The sequence below is a fragment of the Erinaceus europaeus genome, chromosome 17 (genome assembly GCF_950295315.1).
Source record: "Erinaceus europaeus chromosome 17, mEriEur2.1, whole genome shotgun sequence".
Taxonomy (NCBI): domain Eukaryota; kingdom Metazoa; phylum Chordata; class Mammalia; order Eulipotyphla; family Erinaceidae; genus Erinaceus; species Erinaceus europaeus.
In genome coordinates this window covers 3411036-3434688 of record NC_080178.1, presented here as the reverse complement: position 1 = coordinate 3434688, position 23653 = coordinate 3411036, and the positions used below count along the sequence as shown (strand labels likewise).

Sequence of the window (23653 nt, the reverse complement as noted above, 5' to 3'; positions counted from 1 at the left end):
CGGAGGCCTGGCACCGCTGACCATGGCTCCTTCCCAGCTCCCGCTGGCGCTTGGCCTGGCCCTGCTCGCCGCCTGCGTCCTGGCGCTGTCCGGCCCTGGGGAGCGGCGCGAGCATCTGGTGGGGGGGCGCCAGGAGCTGTCCCCCGACGACCCGCAGGTGCAGAAGGTGGCCGATGCGGCTGTGGCCAGCTACAACATGGGTAGCAACAGCGCCCTGTACTATCGGGGCACCAACGTCCTCAGGGCGGAGAGCCAGGTGAGGCCGGGCTGGTGCAGGGGGCAAGGGCCAGGGACCCCCAAGAGCAATCCTGGAGGTTCCCAAGGTTTTCATTTATGTATTGGGCTTTTTTTAAATTATCTTTATTTATTGGATAGACAGAGCCAGAAACTGAGAGGGAGTGGAGAGACAGAGAGACACCTGCAGCCCTGCTTCACCACTCATGAAGCTTTCCCTCTGCAGATGGGGGAGAGGGGTTTGAACCTGGGTCCTTGTGCACTGTAACATATGCGCCCAACCAGGTGCACCACCACCTGGCCCCGGTTTTCATTTATTTTAAATGATATTTTACTATTCATTGCTTAGAGACAGAAATCAAGAGGGAAGGAGAGAGAAGAGAGACAAGAGAGTCACCTGCAGCACTTGTGAAGGTTCCCCCTGCAAGTGGGGACCGGGGCTTGAACCCAGGTCCTTGCCCACTGTAAATGTGTGCTCAACCAGTTGCATCCTGCTTGGCCCTCTCTCGTGGCTTCTAAATGGGCTAGTCATTGACTTCAACAGGGGGGGAGAGAGAGAGGGAGGGAGAAGAGAGGAGAGGAGAGGAGAGGAGAGGAGGGGAGAGGAGAGACACAGAAAGGACAGAACCACTCCACAGTTCACAGTGTTTCCCCTGGTGCCCTGAAAGGTGCTTCCATATAGTGCCAGGGGCTCACGTGTGCACTCTACTGGGTGAGCTATTGCTCAGTTCCTCTCTGTGTTATTATGAGAGGGAGAGGGGACAGGAGAAGGAAAGAGATCAGAGTACTGCTCAGCTCTGGTATAAGGTGGAGCCAGGGATTGAACCTGATGCCTCAGGCACGCCAGCTGGCGTTGTAATAGACCCACCTCTATCCTTGTCTCCGCTCTTGTAAAGAGTCAGGGACTGGGGACACAGCATAATGTTTTTGCAGAACGACTTTCGTGCCTGAGGCACCAAAGGTCCTAGGTTGATTAGCCCAGCACCACCAGAGAAGCCAAAGCTGAGCTGTGCTCTGAGGGGAGAATCATTAGTTCACGGAGAGAGAGAGAGAGAGAGAGGGAGAGATGTAGTGATGAGAGGGAGTCAGGGCAGTGCTCTGGCACAGAGGTGCCAGGTACAGTGCTGTGCCCCTCACTGTGCCACCTCCTCAGTGCTTCAGGCTACTCAAGGCAGTTTTGGATGCTGGGGACCCAGCTCAGGTCCTTAGACATGCAAGGGATGTGCTTTACCAGTGAGCTACATCCTCGACCCAGTACTGCGGATGTGTATATCATGTGTATATCATGTAGATATGATACATATGTAGACATAGTACATATATGTATATGTATTTTATTTTAAATATTTATTGCCTTTTGTTGCCCTTGTTGAAGTTATTATTGTTATTGTTGTCGTTGTTGGATAGGACAGAGAGAAATGGAGAGAGGAGAGGAAGGCAGAGAGGGGGAGAGAAAGACAGACACCTGCAGACCTGCTTCATTGTCTGTAAAGCGACTCCCCTGCATGTGGGGAGCCGGGGGCTCGAGCTGGATCCTTCTGTCGGTCCTTGTGCTTTGCGCCACATGCACTTAACGGCTGCGCTACCTCCCGACTCCCATATTTATTATTTTAATGATGGAGACAGACCAAGGCCCTTTTCTGCCATTAATCATCTTTTATTTATTATTATTTTATCAGAGCACTGCTCAGCTGTGGCTTGTGGTGGTGTGGGACTTTGGAACCTCAGGCACGAGACCCTCTTGGCATAACCATTATGCTACCTACCCCCACCCTTGTTGTTTACTTTTTTACCACAGTGCTAAGGATTGGAGACATGACCCTGCCCATACTCCTCCTGTTACTCACCTACCTGGCCCCCAGATTGTTGTTTTTCAAAACAAGTCTGTGAGAGCAGCCAGAACACTGCTCTAACATTAATGACATTTTACTTGTTTTTGCCTTCTTTAAACTTTTTTTTTTAGATTATTAGAGAGAGAGAGAGAGAGAATATGTGAGAACCAGAGCATCACTGGTACCAGGAGTAGAAGTCAGCATGCAAGTCAAGGCTCTAACCACCACGCCTCCCAGGCTGCTACGCTGTCTTCCTTATTCTTATGCAGTGGTGGGGACTGACTCTAGGGCCTCATTCAGGCAAGGCATGCACTCTACCCATGAGTTGCCCCAGGGCCCCAACACATTCATTCATTCATTCATTCATTCATTTTCAGATTGAGAAAGCAAGTCAGAAAGATGGGGTAGGGTGTGTGGAATAAACAGCAGCACTGAAGTTTCCTTCAAGGAGGTTGGGTTCCAAGCTGGGTTCCCATTACATTTTAAGCAATAAACGAGAAGCTCAGGAAGTGGCAGAGTAGATCAAGCATGAGAGTCTGAATTCAGTCCCCAGCGACCTATGTGCTAGAGCGAAGCCCTGCTCCCCCCACCACTCACTGTCAATAACAGATCTTTCAAAATCAAATGAAAGCCAGACGTCTACAATTAACACATGTCTGGTTCCAAGGAGACAAGCTTCAGCCCTGAGCCAGTCTCTCACCCTCTGTGCACTGTGGTGGGGCAGGATTTGGCTGGTGGTTTTGGGGTGAGGGGGCCAGATTTGGGTCTCTGTCTCCTGCAGAGTGTAGGACCCATCTCTCCAGTCCCAGCAGTGAATGTCTGCAGGGGCTGGGAGGGAGCCAAAGCGGGAGAGATGGGTGGTTCGGGGCTCTGACCTCCCTCCTCCACCTCCAGTTGGTGGCCGGCATCAAGTACTTCCTGACAGTGGACATGGGGAGCACTTCCTGCCGGAAAACAGCCATGACTGGGGACCGCAGCGTGGACCTCACCACATGCCCATTGGCCGCAGACGGGGAGCAGGAGGTAATGGCTACGTGCCCCCAGCCCTGCCCCAGCACCCCAGCTTGGCTTTTCAGCCTGAACTAGTCCTGCCGGCCAGGCTGAGGTCTGGCCCAACCTGTCCCCATGTGCTGGGTGACTCAGGCCTTGGGGGAGGGCGGGGTGCAGAGGGGAGGAGAGGGTGCCCCCTGCAGTGGGGGGGGGTGGACTAGGAAGAGCTTGGTCCAGCGGGGACCCTGCAACTCAGTGTCCCCTAGCCCGTGGCTGCCCCTCCCTGGTCCCTCAGCAGTAGGCTGGCATCGGGAGGAGGCAGGGCACCAGCTCACCCCTCTCCCCCTCTCTCCATCTGCAGAAGCTTCGCTGCGACTTTGAGATCCTCGTGGTCCCCTGGAAGAACAGCTCCCAGCTCATCAAGCAGGACTGTGTCTCCCTGTAGTCCAGTCATCTGGAGTGGGGAGCGGGGTGCAGGGTGCTGGGTTCGGGGCTTGGGGCTCGGAGCTCAGGTGCTGGAACCTCCGGGCCACAGCTGTCACAATAAACTGCTAGCACTGCTTAGGCACCGTGTCTCTGAGAGCTTCACCCCCCAGCCCCTCCCTAACACTGGCTGAGTTCCCACCATCCTAGCTCAGTCTACGCTGGGGCCTCACTCTTCAGACCCTTAGTCTGGAGCCCCCCAAGGACCCCCACATCATGGACACAGGGCAGTGGTCTTTGGAGCTTCTCATATTTTGTGCTAAGTGGTGGTGGCCGAGAGGGGTGATGCCCTAAGACTCGAGGGGGTGTGTAGAATGGGACAGCACTCTGCTGTCACCTGGCCATCCCTTACACTGACCCCAGAGACTCCCAGCTTGGACCTCAGAGAAGGCAGAGCCCAGTAGCAGGAATTCAGGCGGCAGCCCCCAGTGCTGTGCCCAGGCAAGACCAGGGGCTGGTGGGGACCTACCGCCCACAGGAGGCATATGTGGGACAGGCAACCATGTAATGCCATTTACAGAAAGCAGCGTGAAAGCTTCGTGCATGCCTGAATTCACACCACGTTGTACTCGCCACACACTGTACACACACACACACACACAGACACACACGCACGCAGACACACACACATGCAGACACACACACACACAGACACACACACACGCAGACACACACAGCCTAGAAATCCAGAACTCATGCACAAACAGGCAACGCCACCTCCCTCACCAGACTGACCTGGAGATGTTGACACAAAGCCCTGGGGACCCACAAAAGTCACACCCAATGAGGGCAGGACAGGTGACAACAGCGCCCCTGGGGGCTGGGGTGGGGGCAGAAGTGCAGTAGCTATGGGGAGCTCCCCACTTCCAGGCAAGCTCCTCTCACCCCTACCCCCTGTGCCCGTGGGCCCCCTACCCAGCACTGTCACAGTGTGGGCACCAGCTGCCAGGAAAATGGGTGAGTGGTTGTTTGGGTGGCTGCAGCTGTCAGCTGGGGTGGCCTGGCCCCCTGGGCTGCCCTGAGGCCACTGCCTGGGAGGCCCCCCAGGTGCCACTTATGAGGAGCTGCCAGGCTGGCACTGGGGAGGCGGCCGGAAATGCTTGTGGAATGACTATGCGGTGGTGGGTGTGCCTCACCGTCTATGGAATCAGTGTCCGATTCCCAGGCCCTGGGTCAGGCAGGAGGGCCAGGCTGTCGGGCTCTGCCCTGGCCAGGGAGCCCAACCTGTTCCCTGACCCCTGAGGAAGGGGAATCACTTGCAAAGCCTACTGTCCCATCAGTAGGGCCAGAGGCCATCCCAACAACACTGCTTCTGGCTCCACTCTAGAAGAGAGGTGGCTGCCGAAGACGAGAGAGGCAGCCTCAGACGCCTGGGCTGAACTTGAACTTGACGCCACGCTCAGTCTCCAGCCTCAGACATCTATTCTGGGCCCGTGTCCCACTGTCATACTCAGCCCTGGGGCCAGCAGGTGATAGAGTGCATACGTTCCCGAGTGCAAGGACCTGGGTTTGCGCCTCTAGGAGCACCATGCAAAGAGAAGCTTCACGAGCAGGGAGCAGTGCTGTGGTGTCTCTCCATCTCTCTGCCATTCTCTCCCATTAAGAGCAAAAAAAAAAAAATGGGGGGCGGCAGGCAGTGGTGCAGCCAGATATCAGCAAGCTCAAGGAGCTGGGTTTGAGCCCCTGTACTCACCTTCAGGGAGAATGCTTCATGAGCGGTGAAACAGGTCTGCAGGTGTCTGTCTTTCTCCCTCTCCTCTCAAATTCTCTCTGTTTTGTCAAGCGAAAATAGAAAGAAAAAAAAGGAGGGGATGGCTGCTGGGAGAGGTGGATTCATAGTAGGCTGGCACCTGAGCCCCAGGAATAACCATCGGAGGAAAAAGAAAAAACATTCTCCAGGAGTGGTGGAGTCATGCGGGTGCTGGGCCCAGCAATAGCCTTGGTGGCAAAAAGATAAGTAGAGGTACCCACCCACCCATGCTCCTCCAAGCCCCAGAGCTACCCTGTCCTCACCCTCAGCCCCAGGCTGGGACCCCAGCAGCCCCACCTACCTGGCCTCACTCGGGCTCTTCAGTCACAGGGTAGCGGTGCCCCTGCCTTCAGGGCTCCTGCCGTCCCTCATACTGGACTCTGTGACTCCTGTAGGCCCGAGTTCCTGGACTCTGAGGCCCCATTTCTGGAGCCTTTTGGAGGTTCCAGAATCTTGTTTTTCTCCAGACTCCTGGGTTTTCAGCGTCACCATTCCCACAGTGGTCAATCCACAGTGGGGACGCGGTGGGGGTGGGGAGACTGGAGAGGACCAAGTACAGCACCCTCTCACACAAACACCCTCTCACACACTCTCCCCCAGTTACGAGGACACAGATTCAATGGGGGTTTTAAAACTCTGTTGGGGCCCAGCCCTGCTGTCCAGAGAGGATTCTAGTAGATTTGGGGGGTGTCTCCAGGATTCACTTCCTGAAGTCATCTTCTCCAACCTGCAGGGATGGCACGGATGCCCCTGTGAGCCGTGGGTCCCCTGCCTGTCCCCCCTCAGCGCGCCCCTCTCTCCGGCCTGCCTCACCTCGAACGTCGTGTCTACAATCTCATCGATGACGGAAGCCTGGGAGCGGAACTTCTGCTGGTGGTGCTCCACGGCCTCCACCAGCTGCAGGTAGTGGAACAGGAGCTCCTGCTGCCTGGTGGGGAGGGGGCGGCAGGCCAGGCTGGATGGGCCCCCGGACTCCCCCCCAAGCCTTCACCTGTAATCTTACCTGGGCCACAGTTCCCAGCTGTGGCCATGACTCTGGAAGGGGCAAGTCCTTTCCTCCCCATGTCTGCCTGCCCTTCCCACCAAAGCACTCCACCCTCCCCTCCCCATCCGGCCAATCTCCCTGACCACTCACTCACCCGCCCTCCCTTCCACCCACCTGCTCTCCACCCCGTGCCCCCCCCCCCCGTGAACCCTTTCCAGGCCCGCCTGTCCACCCCTCCATCAGCAAGGTGACCGGGTGTCCCAGACACAGAAACCAAGGACACTCATGACAAGAGCAGGTACAGGGCAGGGAGAGGCCTGGAGCAGGGAAACCACAGCATAGGATGGGGAGCAAGTGCCACGGAGAAGGGTAGAGACATTCTGGAGCTCAGACAGGCCCCCTGCTCCAGAGCATCGGGGGTGGCCCAGCTTTTGTTGCACCAGGCAGGCTTCCAAGAGGTTGTGACTTGGACAGGCCCAAGGCAGCTGGGTCTATACCAAGGGCATCTGAGGGTTTTGGTCTGGTGCTGGGGGAATGAACTGTGGGTGCACCAGATAGCTCAAGAAGGTTTTTTTCTTTTCTTTTCTGTTTTGTTTTGTTTTGTTACCAGAGAACTGCTCAGCTCTGGCTTATGGAAGTGAGGGGCATTGAATCTGGGACTTTGGAGCCTCAGGCATGAGTTTCTTTTCATAACTATTTTGCTATCTACCCCCGCCAAGATTTATTCTTTATTTTTTCTAAAGATCTATTAATTTATGAGACGGGGTAGGTGGGAGAGCCAGAGCATCACTCTGACCTATGTCATATTGGGGATCGAGACTGTGTCACATCCCAGAGCCCTTATTCTTTATTTGCGGGAAGAGATGGAGAGAGATCAAAGCACTGCTCCATCGTGCCTGGAGCATCCTTGGTGCTGTCCGTGGTGATCGCTTGCTGGGCTAGTGCCCAGGGCCTCAGGCATGGAAGGCACACAGCCTGCCTGCTGACCCCACCCCCCCGCCCCAGGTTGCTTCTCGGGTCAGGGATGAATGTTTTACAGTAGCTGAAGACTGGAGACAGCCTCAATGCCCATCAGCAGCTAGCTGGCTGGAGAAGGCATGGGGTATATACTCCATAGAATGCTACTCTGTAATCACAAAAGATGATATTGTATCCTTTAAGACAAAATGGACAGGGCTGGAAGTGACGATGCTTAGTGAAATAAGTAAAGAGAGGAAAGTCAACTGCAAATGGCCCCACACATATGTGGAGTCTAGAGAACTGACACACATGAGCTTGGGGGGAAAAAAAGAAGCAAGAAGATGGTTTCTAAGAGCTCTGGTGGTTATCTCGGACAGGCCACAGGGTTGGGATACAGAACTGTGGTGGTGGGTGTGGTGTGGACGTGTACACTGTAACCACACAACCTCATTTTCCTTTCCCCTTTGGTTGCCTTTGTTGTTTATCGTTGTTATTGTTGTTATTGCTGTCACTGTTATTGGATAGGACAGAGAGAAATGGAGAGAGGAGGGGAAGACAGAGAGGGGGAGAGAAAGACAGACACCTGCAGACCTACTTCACCACCTGTGAAGCGACTTTCCTGCAGGTGGGGAGCCGGGGGCTCGAACCGGGATCCTTACGCCGGTCCTTGCACTTTGTGCCACCTGCACTTAACCCGCTGCACTAGTGCTCGCCCCCCATCTTACAACCTCTTAACTCACTATTAATCCCAATTAAACTATTATTAGACCATAGACAGTCTTTAGAAGCTGCTGGTGGACTCTGTCAGCAGCCTACGATAATGCTGGGTGAGCAAAGACTGACCCCCCAGCTTCCCCATACTACCCACAGATGCTGCCCTCCTTTCAGAGACGTAGGCTCCAGGTCAGGCCCCCCTTACACCAGAGTCTCCCCTCCCTCCACCTCTCCTTACCTATCAGTCATGGCGCCAAACTTTTTCTCGATGCGCTGCTTCTGTTTAGTGAGTTCAGACACTCTGTCTACAGATTCTGGATGGGAGGGGGAACGTCTGGATTGAGAGGCACTGGCAGGACCCCATTCATCACAGAGAGGTTTACAGCGGGCAGAGGAGGCCTTCTGACCTTCTTTCTATTTGTTCTGAGTCGTCACCAGGGCTTTCCTGTGACTTGACTTTTAGATTTTAACTAGGACACTGCTCACTTCTGGCTTATAGTGGTGCTGGCGATTGAACCTGGGACCTCATATCCTCAGGAATGAATGCTTTTTATGGAACCATTATGCTTTCTCCCCTGCCCTGACCTAGTTTTTTAGAAAGAGAGAGACAGAGAAAAAGAGAGGGAGAGAGGGAAAGACACCACAGCACTGAAACTCTCCCCAGTGCCGGGGGCAGGGGCAGTATAAACCTGCACATGGCAAAGCAGGCGCGCTGTTCAGGTAAACTATTTTGCCAGCCCTCTTCTTTATCCTTTCTTTCTTTCTTTCTTTCTTTCTTTGTTTCTTTCTTTCTTTCTATGCAAGTCCAGGGAATGAACCCAGAGAGACATGCATGACACCCCTGCTCAGTGGTCCTTCCAGCCTGATCTCATTATTACTTAGGGGGGAGGCAGGAGAGGGAAGAGGAGAGGTAGCACCACTCCACCAGCCATGGAGCGCCCCCTGGTGCTGTCTATGCTGTTCTCCAGTGGTACTGTATTGGGTTTGAACCCCAGGCCTCATGCACTGCAAGGTGTGCGTCCTATGAGGTGAGCTGGCGGCAGACCCTGGAGGCTCAGGTCCCAGGGCTGGGGGCTGAATGTGGAGGGAGGCAGGGCGGGCTGCTACCTGTTTTGCTCAGATCCATCAAGGGATCATCAATAAGTCTTTTAGTCCGCGTGGCTTTCTGCAAATAAGAAGGGCTTCTGAGACTGCTGCCAGTAGGGCTGCCTCCCTCCTCCCCAGCCTCGGCGCCCACGGCTGCGGCTTCCCACGCGGCACCTCATGCTTGTTCTTCTCTAAAGCTTTGAGCCACGCCGTCTGGAAGTTATCCACCAGGACAGCGATCACCAGGCTGGGAAGGGGCAGAGGGTGTGCTCAGGGGAGAAGCCCTCCTCCTGCCTTTGGGGAGGGATGCTGGGGGTGCAAAGGGGGCAGAGCAGAGTCCTCACTTGAGGAAGATGAAGTACTGGATGATGATGTAGACCATGAGGATGGGAGCGATGTACCAGGCGCCTGGGGGAGGGAGGGGCCACTGGAGTGGAGGCTGCCGGGTACTTTCACTCCCCGCACACCCCATGCAGTTGGGCACTGAGCCCCCTGGCTCCAACCACCCTCACCCTCTGCCCTCCACGCACCCTGGGCCCGACTATCCAGGTAGATGATGGACCAGTCGTCCAAAGTGAGTAGGGTGAAGAGTGTGAAGATGGTTGTGAAGATGTTCTGGAAGCGCTTGGGGTCTGAGAAGCGGAACAATGCTCGGAGAACCACGGAGAAGAGGACTGGCCATTCAGGATCGAACGGGACTCTCAGCCCTGACCCGACGACCCCCCCCCCGCCATGTCCTTGGTTTCCCTGCCCCCAACCCTGTCTGCCCCATCACAGGATACAGAGGCAGGTGAACATGAGGATGAGGATGGCTGCAATGGAGGGCAAGGAGCGGCCGAGGGTCTCTGCCACTTCCTGCAGGCTGGTCAGGAACCTGCGGGCAGAGGTGGTGGGCTCAGTACTCATGGGTGTCCACACCTTGTGGCCACAGCTGGCCCTGAGGCGGGCTGTCCCCGTCCCGATTTGCTGGCGACGTGGGACAGCAGGAGAGGGCTGGAGTCCCCCTGTCTCCCCCTGCCCCACCCCCAGCTCCTGGAGAGGGCTCCCAGGCCCGGCTTGCATCTGTGTCCCCAGTGCCCTTGCTCAGGGCGGGCGGACCTGAGCCTCCGCAGCACCTGGATGGCCCGCAGTGCCCTCAGGCCCTTGAAGACCTTGAAGATGCGGAAGAAGTTTTGGTTTTGGCTTCTGCGGGCCAAGGAGAGTCTGTTGAGCTGCAGGAGAATGAAGTCGAGCATGGCGATGACCATGATGAAGAAGTCTGTGGGCACAGGGGCAGAGAGAGAGAAAGAGAGAGACATCACCCCTGCACCAACCCCCTTTTATTCTCAGCCTCCCCTGGTGGCTCAGTGGCTGTACTACACACATAGGCACACCCAGAGCGCGCGCGCGCGCACACACACACACACACACACACACACACACACACACACACACCCCACGCACCCAGCACGTTCCAGCATTCACAGAAGTACTGACAGCCTTGCGCGGTGATTTTGAGCACGGCCTCAATCACGTAGATGCTGAGGAAGATGGAGTCCATGACCATAAAGTACCACTCTGCAGGGGAGACAGGGAGCTCCTGAGACTAGAGCCCATCACAGACAGCCCCAAGTGTGCAGGACACGCCAGCTGGCCTGCTCCCTGTGGCTGGGATGAGTCCTGCCCTGTACTCTGCTGGGTCAAGGGTTTTAGGGATGGATGCCTTCTGGGTTTACCTTTCCCTTTTCTCTCAGGGTGGCCTCTGCTGGTTGAAACAGATGCGCCCCCTGGTGGCCCCACCCAGCCCTTCCTTGCATTTAAGCAGCCCTTCTGTATTCGGCTTCCTGGTTGACCTCCGCAGTTTTTTTTTCTCTCTGAATCTAGCTTCTGGCACAGGGCCATGTGGTCTACTTCTCAGGGGTAAGCCTCAAGGTTCTAGAAACCTCTCGGTACTTGCAGTAAGACCAAGGGAGGCCCGGACGACACAAGTGGTCTTCCCATGAGCTCAGGGGCTCTCCGGCACTCACCACCCCGGATCTCGACCACAGAGAAGGTCTGGACCACCAGCATGATGGTGTTGAGGCAGATGACCATGAAGATGATGAATTCAAAAGCCTTGGACTCCGTCAGTTTCAAGAGCATCTTTCTGAGGCCCTGGAACATGTAGTTGAATTTCTCAAAGAGCCGACAGAAAAGGTTTGTTGTGTGCAGCCTCCTGTGAGTTCGGGTCCGGCCCAGGCCTGCAAGGGGGCAGAACATCAGGTGTGGGGAGAGTGGGGAGAGCTCCCTGGGAATCCCCAGGCTGGGCTGGAGCTCCTCTTCCTGCCTGAGCGCCACTCACCCGTGAAGGCGTTTCTCTAGGGCCTGGGTGGTAGCGCATAAGGCTGGATGCACACGATATAATAGGCAAGGACCCAGGTTCAAAACCCTGGTCTCCACCTGCCAGGAAGAAGCCTCTCTTCCATCCTCTCGATTTCTCTCTGTCTTCATCCAATAAATAAGAAAATAACATGATTTTTAAAAAAGATTTCATTTTTTATATATTTTATTTATTAATGAGAAAGGAGGAGCAAGAGAAAGAAGCAGACATCACTCTGGTCCATGTGCTGCCGGGGATTGAACTCAGGTCCTCATGCTTGAGAGTCCAATGCTTTATCCACTGCGCCACCTCCCGGACCACAGGAAATAATATGATTTAAGAAAGCTAGAAAAAAGAAAGAAAGAGCTTCTTCTCTGCCAGTCTTGGGCAGGTCTCGAGGCCTTAGGCCTGACCAGGCTGTTGAGGTTCTTCTACAGGTTGAGTCTTTCCTTTTTTTAAAAAAAAAATTATTTATTTATTTATTGGATAGAGACAGCCAGAAATTGAGAGGGAAGGGGAAGGGAGAGAGGCAAAGACAAGAGAGACACCAGCAGCGCTGCTTTGCCACTCATGAAGTTTTCCCCCTGCAGGTGGGGACCAGAAGCTATAACCTGGGTCCCTGCACACTGCACTGTGTGTGCTCAGCCTGGTGCACCACCCTCCGGCCCCTCAAGTCTTTCTTTCTCACGTCATCTCCTCACCACTCCAACCTCTCGGTGAACCAGCCCACCTCGTCCATGCTTGCCCATGCACATACACACGAGTGCCCACACGCCCACCGAACTCACATGGGTGCCACGCACACGGATTGCACAGCCTCACACAAACACTGCCCCACCACCCAGACACGAGAAGCTGTGATCTGTGATCTTGAACACCCCAGCCTCTCAGCGAACCGGGTGGCAGGAGTGCTCTCCCTGTTGAGATTCGGAGCAGGATTCGACTTCCGGAGGCGGAGCTACGAGCAGCCGATCGCTTTCCTCTCCTCTCCTCTCCTCTCCTCTCCTCTCCTCTCCTCTCCTCTCCTCTCCTCTCCTCTCCTCTCCTCTCCTCTCCTCTCCTCTCCTCTCCTCTCCTCTCCTCTCCTCTCCCAGATCAACTAGGAATACCAAAGGAGACCACCCGGACCGAAACAAGACAGGACTAGAATGACCACAGGAACCCAGTAAATCACTCGTGAGTACAAACACGCGTGGCTGGTGACAGAGAGGAGAGAGGGGCCTAAGGAGAGATTAAGTGGCTGCTAACAGTTCAACAGTTTGTCAGTGGAGACACCACCTCCAGCCTGCTCCACAACAAGGGGACGGCTGAAGGGAGGAAAGGACTCCCCAGAGACTCACCAAGTGCAACTCTGAGTCTCCATTGCTACTACCCTCAGAATCTGGAGCAGCAACAGGGAGGGACACCAGGGGACAGAGATCTAACCGGGAAACTCAGGAGAAGACCTATACCTCGGTGGCATAGCTGAGGGGCTGTGAAAGTCTCTTTGCATAAGCACTGGATTATCTCTGCCACACCCTGCTTTATCTCTTGGTCAGGAGTCAGTGATTAAGCTAAGAAGCCTATTGATAGTTTAAAAGCCCTCAGGCTCCCATAGCCTACAGGGAAGAAAAAAAAGAGGCTTTTACACCACTGAGCTCCAACTCAGGGATTGAAAAAACTGTTAACTTCCATCACGGTAAACCCTTTAATTAAATTACTTAGACACAAGTCAATCCAGGCAACAGTGATCAATAATTTGAAAAGTACTGATAAGGGGAACTCATAACATAATATATAAAATGGTTAAAACAACAAGGAAAAATATTGGAGACTCGAACCAGGACAAGAGTCCAGCTAAAAGTCCTCCAGAGGGTGAAGCACAAAACAACGAGTTCAACATCCAAACATTAGCTAAGGAAATAATAACAGGAGTGAGTAAAGAATTTGAAAAAATTGTAATCAGAAATGCAGGAACAACAAATGAGAATATGGAAGAAAATTCTAATTATCTCATGGTTATTAGAGAGCTGAAAGCTGAAATCGCTGAGCTAAGAAGGCAACTAGCTGAACAAGCTAAAACAGTATCAGAGCAGGGCAACAAAATAGATGAACTCCAGAAAGCAGTAGAGGGCAGAGAGAATAGAATCTATGAAGCTGAAGACAGAATTAGCAAGATTGAGGATGAATTAGAGACAACTAAAAAAGAAGTAAGAGATCTCAAAAAGAGATTAAGAGATGCTGAAAACAACAACAGAGTCCTATGGGATGACTTCAAAAGAAACAATATACGCATTATTGGCTGACCAGAGGAAGAAAGAGAAGGAGAGGAAGAAAACATTCTTCAGGCCATAATAGCTGAAAATTTCTCTAGTCTAGACAACACCAAAGACATAAAGATTCAAGAAGCCCAGAGATTCGGAGCAAACATTTCTCGTTGGTGGCCTCACCTGCCTGAACGCTTGCCCCTCTCCGCTTGTTCATGGCACTGCTGCCAAATCTGTTGAACCACTGGGAGCTGACTCTGGTGTGGGGGGTGTTCACCAGCCTCCTCCCAGCTCTTGTTCAGGCACTGCCTCCCAGGCACAGGCTTCTAGAAGCTCCCAGTTTAGCAGAAGAAATGTGGACAACTGCATTTGATAGCACTGTCAAGACTGACATGAGCTGGACCTTCTCCTGCATGGTCTGGGGTGGCTGGTCTAAGTCCCAAAACCCATCTCAGACCCCCCTGGATTCTCCGTCAGCTCAGACAAACTAGAGACTCAGATGATGATTATTCCAGACAAGGATGATTATTCCAGAAGCAAATACGAGTGAACAAAGCCATGACTGGGTCAGAGAAATAGTTCTCGGGTAGGGTACCTGCCCTGCTCTGCACACAGTCTGGCTGGGGGTGGGTGGGGACTGCAGTGCTGTGGTGTCTCTCTACTCTATGTCTCTACATCTGAATGAAAAAAGTCAGCCTGCAGTGACTGAGATGCTGCATATGCAAGATCTCCGTGACTCCTTAGGAAGAAAAATGGGGCCTGAGTGTGTGGAGCACAGGACTTGCAGGCCTGAGGCCCTGCCTTCAGTCCCCTGCACTCTGCCTCCCTCTGTCTCATAATAAATAAGTACAGTGACGCTTAAGAAAGACAGGAAAGGTAGGGCTGTGTGGCGGCACGCCCAGTCCAGTGTACACATTGTCTTGAACAAGGATCTGGGTCCCAGCCCCTGCTCCCCACCCGCAAGGTGGACATTTCACAAGCAGTGAAGCAGCTCTGTAGGGGTCTATCTTTCTCTGTTCCTCTTTGTCTCTGTCTCTGCTCTCAATTTCTCTCTGCTCTATCCAATTAAAAAAATAGAAAAAAATAAAGAAGGGAAAAATGGCTGTCTGGAATAGTAGATTCTTAGTGCCTGGACCAAGCCCCAGTGATAACCTTGGTGGCAATGTAAAAAAGGAAAGAAAGAAAAAAGAAAAAGAAAGGAAGGAAGAAAGGAAGGAGGAAAGGAAGGAAGGAAGGAAGGAAGGAAGGAAGGAAGGAAAGAAGGAAGGTGGAAAAGGCAGTCTAGTGATGGGGCAGGTGGAGGCCCAGCTCAACAAGCACGAGATCCTGAGTTCAGTCCGCAGCACTGCATGTGTGGGAATGATGCCCTGGTTCTTCCTCTCTCTCTCTCTCTCTCTCTCTCTCTCTTTCTGTGGTGTCCACTATGGGATTCACTGTGGTGATGAGCCCCACCACGGTGACAGCCCTCCCGTGGTGGTGGGTGCCCCCATAATGGTGGGTTCCCCCATGGTGGTGGTGCTCACCATGGTGGTGGGATTCCTCATGGTGTGGAAACTAATAATGGTGAGGGAATGTGTAGGAATGATGCCCTGGTTCTCTCTCTCTCTCTCTCTCTCTCTCTGTGTGTGTGTGTGTGTGTGTGTCCCTCGCCTGCCAATAAATGAGTAAGTAAACATTTGTCAAAACCCAGGCAAGACAAGGGCTGGAAGATGGGACACTGAGCAGCTGGCCGAGTGGGCAGCCAGCGGGACAAATATGCGGCGGGAGTTCCACCTCCTGACTGGCAGGAGGTGCCTGCAGGGCCTGAGTCTGTCCTCCGTGTGGGTCAGGCAGTGGGAGTCGGGGTGGCTGGGGCTGAGGCCAGGGCGACTCACTTTTGTGCGGCTGTAGTTGCTCCTCCTCTCCAGTCCAGGTTACTGAGGATCTGGAGAGCTCCTGGGGGTAGACTTTGTTGCTGTCCCGAGTATGAATGGTAGTACGAGAAAGGGACGAGTCGAAGATAGACTCTTTCTTGTGTGACAGGCTGACTCGCTGTCCTGTCACGGACTGGACAGAGGCCTGGGGTATTTTGAGTATGCTGCGGGATTTCTGTGACTGGGAGATCTGGGAGGGGCTGTGCAATTCCTTGTGGTGGTGGCCATGGGGGTCTTCGTGACTGTGTTCACGCTTCTTTCGGTGGGAAGGGAGCTCATCATGGTGCCTGGGATGGTGCTGGCTCAGGAACGAAGGCGTGCCAAGACTGTGCAACTCCAAAGATGAGTAGATGGGCTCCACCTCACCACGGCGATAACGGCTGGAGGCTAGGTGCTGATGCTGTCTCTCGTAGTGGTGGGGTTCATCAGAGCTGAGCTCGTGGTCGTAATGGGGTGCCCCAGCATGGCGGAAACCCTTGTGTTTGTGGGACTTATGATGGTGTCCACTATGGTGATGGGATTCACCGTGGTGATGAGGCCCACCGTGGTGATGGGACCCCCCGTGGTGGTGGAGTCCCCCGTGGTGGTGGTGCTCACCATGGTGGTGGGACTCCTCATGGTGTGGAAACTCATAAAGGTGAGGGGACTCATCACGATGGTGGGTCTCCCCATGTGGATGGGGCTCCCAGTGGTGGTGGGACTCTCCATGGTGGTGGTGCCCCCTACGGTGGTGGGACTCCTCAATGTGTGGAAACTCATAATGCTGAGGGGACTCATCACGGCGGTGGGACTCCCCGTGATGGTGGCGCCCCCTATGGTGGTGGGCCTCCCCATGGTGTTGGGAAACATCAAGGTGGTGGGACTCCCCATGATGGTGGTGCCCCCTGTGGTGGTGGGTCTCCCCGTGGTGCGGGGACTCACTGTGGTGATGGGACTCACCATGATGGTGGTGCCCCCTATGGTGGTGGGACTCCTCAATGTGTGGAAACTCATAATGCTGAGGGGACTCATCACGGCGGTCATCATGACGGTGGGACTCCCAACGATGGTGGGACTCCCCATGATGGTGGCGCCCCCTATGGTGGTGGGCCTCCCCATGGTGTTGGGAAACATCAAGGTGGTGGGACTCCCCATGATGGTGGCGCCCCCTGTGGTGGTGGGACTCCTCATGGTGTGGAAACTCATAATGCTGAGGGGACTCATCACGGCGGTGGGACTCCCAATGATGGTGGGACTCCCCGTGATGGTGGCGCCCCCTATGGTGGTGGGCCTCCCCATGGTGTTGGGACTCACTGTGGTGATGGGACTCACCATGGTGGTGGTGCCCCCTATGGTGGTGGGACTCCTCAATGTGTGGAAACTCGTAATGCTGAGGGGACTCATCACGGCGGTGGGACTCCCCATGATGGTGGCGCCCCCTATGGTGGTGGGCCTCCCCATGGTGCTGGGACTCACTGTGGTGATGGGACTCACCATGGTGGTGGTGCCCCCTACGGTGGTGGGACTCCTCAATGTGTGGAAACTCATAATGCTGAGGGGACTCATCACGGCGGTGGGACTCCCAATGATGGTGGGACTCCCCGTGATGGTGGCGCCCCCTATGGTGGTGGGCCTCCCCATGGTGTTGGGAAACATCAAGGTGGTGGGACTCCCCATGATGGTGGTGCCCCCTGTGGTGGTGGGTCTCCCCGTGGTGCGGGGACTCACTGTGGTGATGGGACTCACCATGGTGGTGGTGCCCCCTATGGTGGTGGGACTCTTCAATGTGTGGAAACTCATAATGCTGAGGGGACTCATCACGGCGGTCATCATGACGGTGGGACTCCCCATGATGGTGGTGCCCCCTGTGGTGGTGGGCCTCCCCATGGTGCTGGGACTCACCATGGTGGTGGCGCTCTCTATGGTGATGGGCCTCACCATGATGATGAGACATAGCTTGGTGATGGGACTTGTGATGGAGATACATCTCACTAGTTGCTGGACTGTGGGGTGAGACTGATAAGTAGTGGGGGGAGGGCACAACCAAGTCGTTGGCACCTGCCCCCTCTCGAGTCAGTTTAGTGCTCGAGGGTCGATCCATGACTCTGCTGGGAACCTGGTACCAGGAAAGCTCAAGACTGGGGTCCAGAAGGCTTCATCCTGGGCGGACGTTCTCACGGAAACTAAGACGCAGAGATTCTAAGAGACTCTTCTTAGAATCCTCCCTCCCCTCCCCCTATGACATCACTAGCAGACTCTTGCCCAGGATTAAGTCCCAAATGTCTCTTCTAGGCTATCTCTTCCAGTTCAAGGATCGTTCTGTCAAACGTCATCATTGTAAAACGAGGACAGGAAAGGGCTGGTTGATAGGGGTCAGCAGGGTAATGGAAGAATGCTAGGGAACATTTAATACTATAGATATATTTATTTATACTTTCCAGGCTTGTGCCTGCTTTAGATTAGCACAAACCACGATTCAGTCAATCACTCTGTAGGACTCCCTATTTTTCCAGAGCGTAGTGGCCAAAGCCTCCTCCCCCTCTGCCAGAGTGGTCACCCCAAAACTGACAGGGAAACTAGGTGACCATGAACTCTGAGGTTATTTATCTAGTACCATACTAGCCTCAAAATGACAGTTAGTATAAATGTAAAAATATTATACTTGTCATGAGAAAATTGATGTTGGGGCCTGGTGGTGGTGCACCTGGTAGAGTGCACATGTTACAGTGAGCAAGGACCAGGGTTCAAAGCCCCCAGTCCCCACCTGCAGGGGGAAAGCTTTGTGAGTGGTGAAGCAGGGCTGCATGTGTCTCACTTTCTCTCTATAACTCCCCCTACTCTCTCAATTTCTGGTTGTCTTTATCCAATAAGTATAATAATTTATTGATGTCGTGGGGCCGGGTGGTGGTGCATCTGGCTGAGCGTGCATGTTCCACTGTTCAAGGACCTGGGTTTGAGACCCCGGTGCCCAACTGCAGGGGGACCTTTGTGAGGGTTGGAGAAGGGCTTCAGACATTTCTGCCTCTGCTTTCCTCTTGATTTCTGGTTATTTCTGTCCAAATAAATAGATAAAAATGATTTCTCTCTTGAATGTACCCACTCTACTTTTTGCTGTTGTCAGTTTTTTTGTGGAATGTCTTTGTTACAAACCTAAAAACAACCCGCTGTTCCAATGAGAAGGGCAATGTTCTGTCTACTGCAGATGGCAAGGTGTCTGCCACGCTGGCTTTGCTAAGAATAAAATGAAGTCTGAGAATATTTTTCCTTGTCTGAGTAACGTTTTTGTATTAGCTTGCGTGGAGGAATGTGTATCCACAGAAAAACTGAACCAAGACACTCTAGGGGGGCCGGGTGGTGGCACACCTGGTTGATCATACGCGTCACCACCACGCACAAGGACCCAGGATGAAGTCTCCAGTCCCCACCTGTGGGAGAAAGCTTCATGAGTGGCGAAGCAGTGCTGCAGGTGTCTCTCTGTCTCTCTCCCTCTCTAATTCCCCCTTCCTTCTCGATTTCTGGCAGTTTCTAACCAATTAAAAAATCAACAACACTCTGGATGATATCATCAAGCAGTGTTTTGGGAAGAATTTTTTGTCCACCAGGGTTATTATTAGGGCTCAGTGCCTGCATGATTCCACTGCTCTTGATGAAATTTTTTTTTTTTTTTTTTTTTTTTGCCTCCAGGATTATTGCTGGGGCTTGGTGCTGCACAAATCCACTGCTCCTAGAAACTGTTTTTTTTTTTTTTTTTCTGTCGTTGTTGGCTAGGACAGAGAGAAATCGAGAGAGGAGGGGAAGACAGAGACGGGGAGAGAAAGATAGACACCTGCAGACCTACTTCACCTTTTGTGAAGTGACTCTCCGTGGGTGGGGAGTCGGGGCAGCCTTGAACCGGGATCCTTGCACTGGTCCTTGCACTTCACACCATGTGCGCTTAACCTACTGCGCTACTGCCTGGCCCCCAACTTTCTTTCTTTACCAGAGCACTGATCAGCTCTGGCTTATGGTTGTGCAGGGGATTGAACGTGGGGCTTTGGAGCCTCATATATTTGAGCTTCTAGGCATAACCATTATGCTATCTACCCCTGCCTCCCTTTTTCTCATTGTTGATGAGAGTTAGAGAGAGAACAATAGGAAAGAAGAAAGAGGGAGAATAATGAAGAAGTGAGGCACCAGCAGCACCGCTCCACCGCTCAGAGAAACTCCTGCGGGTGGGGACTGGGGGCTGGAACTCACATCCTTGAATATGGTAACATATGCATTCTGCTGGATGAGTCTTCTTGTTTGTGTCTTATGATTATGCAAAAAAAAAAAAAAAAGACTCATGCCTGAGACTCCCAGGTCCCAGGTTCAATTCCTAGCACCGTCACACACCAAAGCTGGACAGTGTTCTGGTCTCATAGTGCACCCAGTAAACACACACTTCATCACTTGAGCGGACCTGGGTTCAAGCCTCTGACACACATGTCAGAGCACCCTGCATGAGGGGAAGCTTCACAAGTGGTGGAGTGGTGCTGTGGTGTCGCTCCATTCTGTCTCTCCCTCTCTATTTCTTTTTTTTAAATTATTTTCCCTTTCGTTGCCCTTGTTGTTTTTCATTGTTGTTGTAGTTATTATTGTTGCTGTAATTGATGTCGTCGTTGTTAGATAGGACAGAGAGAAATGGATAGAGGAGGGGAAGACAAAGATAGACACCTGCAGACCTGCTTCACCGCCTGTGAAGCGACCTCCTTGCAGTTAAGGAGCCGGTCCTTGCGCTTTGCGCCACAGGCACTTAACCAGCTGTGCTACCGCCCGACTCCCTCTCCCTCTCTATTTCTATTTGTCACTCCAGGGGTTGGATGTGTCCACCAGTAGTGGTGGAATTGCATAGGCCCAAAGCCCTGGCAAAGTACCAGTGACAAAAAAAAAAGGGGTACTGGTCTCATCTCCATCACCTCCCCAGCCCATCTGCCCTCTCAGGTACCCAGGCCACTCTGGGAACATCTCCACATGTCATGCATGGTGGTGGGTACCTTCTTTCAAATACCAGTCCACAAACTTGAGGGGCCCTGGGGAGATAGTATAGTGATTATGAAGAAAGACTCTGATGCCCACAGCTCCAAGGTCCCAAGTTCAATCCCTAGCACCACCATGAGCCAGAGCGTGCGCGCCCAGAAGGGAGATGACCTATTTCACAGGAAAGGAAGGCTGGATCAAGATCAAGGTCACAGAAGCTTGTGGCTGAGTCTGGGATTGATGTCTAAAGCAAACATGTCATGCTATCATCCCCAGGCTGCTGCTCACACATCTATCTGCCCCAGACCTCACCACCAGATCCTCCAGCTGGGACTACCATTCACCCACCACGGGGTGGGCACACACTGGGCAACAGTCTGCTTGTAGGTCCCTGGGGCCTTGTGGGAGAGGGTTTCCTCTCGATTATGACTGCAGCTGAGGAGTCTGGACCAAGAACTCCCAGAGCCCCTGCTCAGCATCTGCAGAATGACACTGAATTCTGTTTCCTTGTTCAACAAAGAGAAAGTCTCTCCTAGGAGCCAATGTGTCCAGTTAGCACCTAAATCCAGACTTTTCTGAGTCAAGGGTGGAAAAAAAAAAGGGTGCAGGCTGGATCTAGTGACCCAGCTCAGTGATGGAGGGCATGCATCCCGTGTACAAGAAGTCCAGGTTGAATCCCCAGCACCAACAAGCAGTGGAGCTCTAGTAAAACAAAACAAAGAAAAACCTCCTTTCAGGCCAGGGTTGTTGATCAATGGCAGTGTACAAACTTTGTATGTGTGAGGTGTAGGGTTCAATCCCCAGCATCACAAAGACAATGAAAGCAAAAGTCCTGGATCCCTTCTCAAGCCCAAGGACTGGCAAATAAACCCTCTAAAGCCCTTTGCAGAAGCAGGGGACCATCTCAATTGGGCCAGCATCTGACTTGTGGGCCTGAGGCTCCCTGGTCAGTCCCTGAGGCCACATGTACCAGAGGGCTACACTGGCTCCTCTCTTTCTCTCTCTCTCTCTCTCTCCTCTCTTTCAGTTTTCTTGCTGTCTCATGTGAAAGTCTCCCATATGTGATAAATAGAATAAATAAAAAACAAACACCATTGCAATCTCCATTGCTTGCACAGTTGAACAGTTGTCTCCATAAAAAAACAAGAGCAAAGTTGATCATCGCAGCTCGACTTCTCCACTTCACATTTTGGGAGAAAAGTCCTGGCTGTCAGCCTGGCTGGCAGTGTATGAACATCTTTATTCCCATAGTGCCGATAGCACCTGGGCCAGGCTTTGCCCGTGCTGTCAGGAACCTAGTGCCAATGCGAAGTTTATAGCACAGTGACCCAACTTTCAATTCCCTGACTCATAAAAGGATGCCCATCTCATGAACTGACATATGAGAGGTCCTAATGCAGTGGTTGGCACAGGGCACAAAGCAGACTATGTCAACTATTACTTTTACTTTTATTGCTGCCTGATTATTGCTGGGGCGTGGTGCCCTATGACAACTCCACTGCTCCCGATAGCTATTCTGCCTGACCACCTGCCCTTTTCTTCTTTTTGTTAATTAAAAAAAGTATGTGATAGGACAAAAAAAACTGTAAAGCGAGGGGGAAATAGAGATGGAGAGAAAGAGAGACTCCTGAAGACCTACTTTGCTACTTGGGAAGCTTCCCTCCTGCAGGTGAGGACCTGGGGCTTGAACCTGGATCCCTGCTCATGGTAACTGGGCTGCTACAGCCTGGCCTCCAGCTATGTACTTCTTCTTTTTTTCATATTTATTTTTTCCCTTTTGTTGCCCTTGTTGTTTTATTGTTGTAGTTATTATCGTTGTTGTTATTGATGTTGTCGTTGTTGGATAGGACAGAGAGAAATGGAGAGAGGAGGGGAAGACAGAGGGGGGAAGAGAAAGACAGACACCTGCAGACCTGCTTCACTGCCTGTGAAGCGACTCTCTTGCAGGTGGGGAGCCGGGGGCTTGAACCGGGATCCTTATGCCCGCTGGTCCTTGCTCTGAATCCACTGCGCTACCACCCGACTCCCAGCTAAGTACTTCTATTATTTATCCAGACATGTCAGTGCAGTGCTGAAGAAAGTAAGAGGAGGAAGGCCAATTCTCTGCCACACTCAGGCAATGTTCCTGGGTCTCGAGCTTGTCTTTCCTACAAGAAAGGCCAACGGAGGGCCGGGAAATTCTGGGCTCAGGCCCCTCTGGTGAGCTCACTTCCCCTTTCAGCCTCTCCCTACAGCCCTTCCTGGCCTTGCCCCAGTTTCAGTCTCCCCAGAATAAAAGCCCCATCCCATCAGCCTAGAGAGCTCTGCTGCACTGAATGGACCGGCCTAGATTTCCTCAAAGGACAATAAGCCAGCAGCGACCCATAGCGGGGTGCTGAGGATGGTGTGTGTGTGTGTGTGTGTGTGTGTGTGTGTGTGTGTGTATGTGTGTGCATGTGTGTGTGTAGAGCAGAGGCAGCGTCCTCCTGCCTAGGTGTGTGTGTACGTGTGTGCGCGTGTGTGTGTAGAGCAGAGACAGCGTCCTCCTGCCTAGGTGTGTGTGTGTGCGTGTGTGCGTGTGTGCGTGTGTGTGTGTAGAGCAGAGACGGCGTCCTCCTGCCTAGGTGTGTGTGTGTGTGTGCGTGTGTGTGTAGAGCAGAGACGGCGTCCTCCTGCCTAGGTGTGCGTGTGTGTGTGTGTACGTGTGTGTAGAGCAGAGACGCGTCCTCCTGCCTAGGTGTGTGTGTGTGTGTGCGTGTGTGTGTAGAGCAGAGACGGCGTCCTCCTGCCTAGGTGTGCGTGTGTGTGTGTGTACGTGTGTGTAGAGCAGAGACGCGTCCTCCTGCCTAGGTGTGCGTGTGTGTGCATGCGTGTGTGTGCGTATGTGTAGAGCAGAGACGGCGTCCTCCGGCCTAGATTTGTGTGCATGTGTGTGTATGTGTGCGCGCACGTGTGTGTGCAAGTGTGTATGTGTGTGTACAGCAGAGACAGTGTCCTTCTTAGGTGTGCGTGTGTGTAGAGCAGAGACAGCGCCCTCCGGCCTAGATATGTGCATATGTGTGTGTGTGTGTGTGTGTGTGTGTGTGTGTGTGTGTGTGTAGAGCACAGACGACGTCCTCCTGCTTAAAGCTAAGGCCCCTGTCTTTCCATGATGACCAACATCGCG

At 53.2% G+C, this 23653-nt stretch overlaps 2 protein-coding genes across 5 annotated transcripts; one reads left to right on the top strand and one right to left on the bottom strand.

Moving 5' to 3' along the window:
- On the top strand, positions 1-3620 carry CST6 (cystatin E/M). The gene is made up of 3 exons (XM_007518620.3): positions 1-256; positions 2961-3089; positions 3418-3620. The coding sequence occupies exons 1-3, from the start codon at positions 23-25 to the stop codon at positions 3499-3501; spliced, it is 447 nt and encodes a 148-aa protein (XP_007518682.1). The 5' UTR covers positions 1-22; the 3' UTR covers positions 3502-3620.
- Positions 3621-5884: 2264 nt separating this feature from the next.
- CATSPER1 (cation channel sperm associated 1) lies at positions 5885-17641 on the bottom strand. Of its 4 annotated transcripts, XM_060176005.1 has the most exons (12): positions 15493-17641; positions 11041-11253; positions 10478-10591; positions 10133-10292; positions 9817-9908; positions 9565-9708; positions 9379-9442; positions 9209-9281; positions 9056-9113; positions 8187-8262; positions 6103-6217; positions 5910-6016 (listed from the first exon to the last, which is right to left on the bottom strand). In XM_060176005.1, the coding sequence occupies exons 1-12, from the start codon at positions 17609-17611 to the stop codon at positions 5990-5992; spliced, it is 3255 nt and encodes a 1084-aa protein (XP_060031988.1). In that variant the 5' UTR covers positions 17612-17641; the 3' UTR covers positions 5910-5989. The 4 variants fall into 4 exon arrangements, 3 of the variants coding, with proteins under 3 accessions (XP_060031987.1, XP_060031989.1, XP_060031988.1); XM_060176004.1 differs by having other exon boundaries at positions 5885-6217; XM_060176006.1 differs by lacking the exon at positions 15493-17641 and having other exon boundaries at positions 5885-6217; positions 10750-11177.
- Between the last annotated feature and the right edge of the window lie 6012 nt (positions 17642-23653).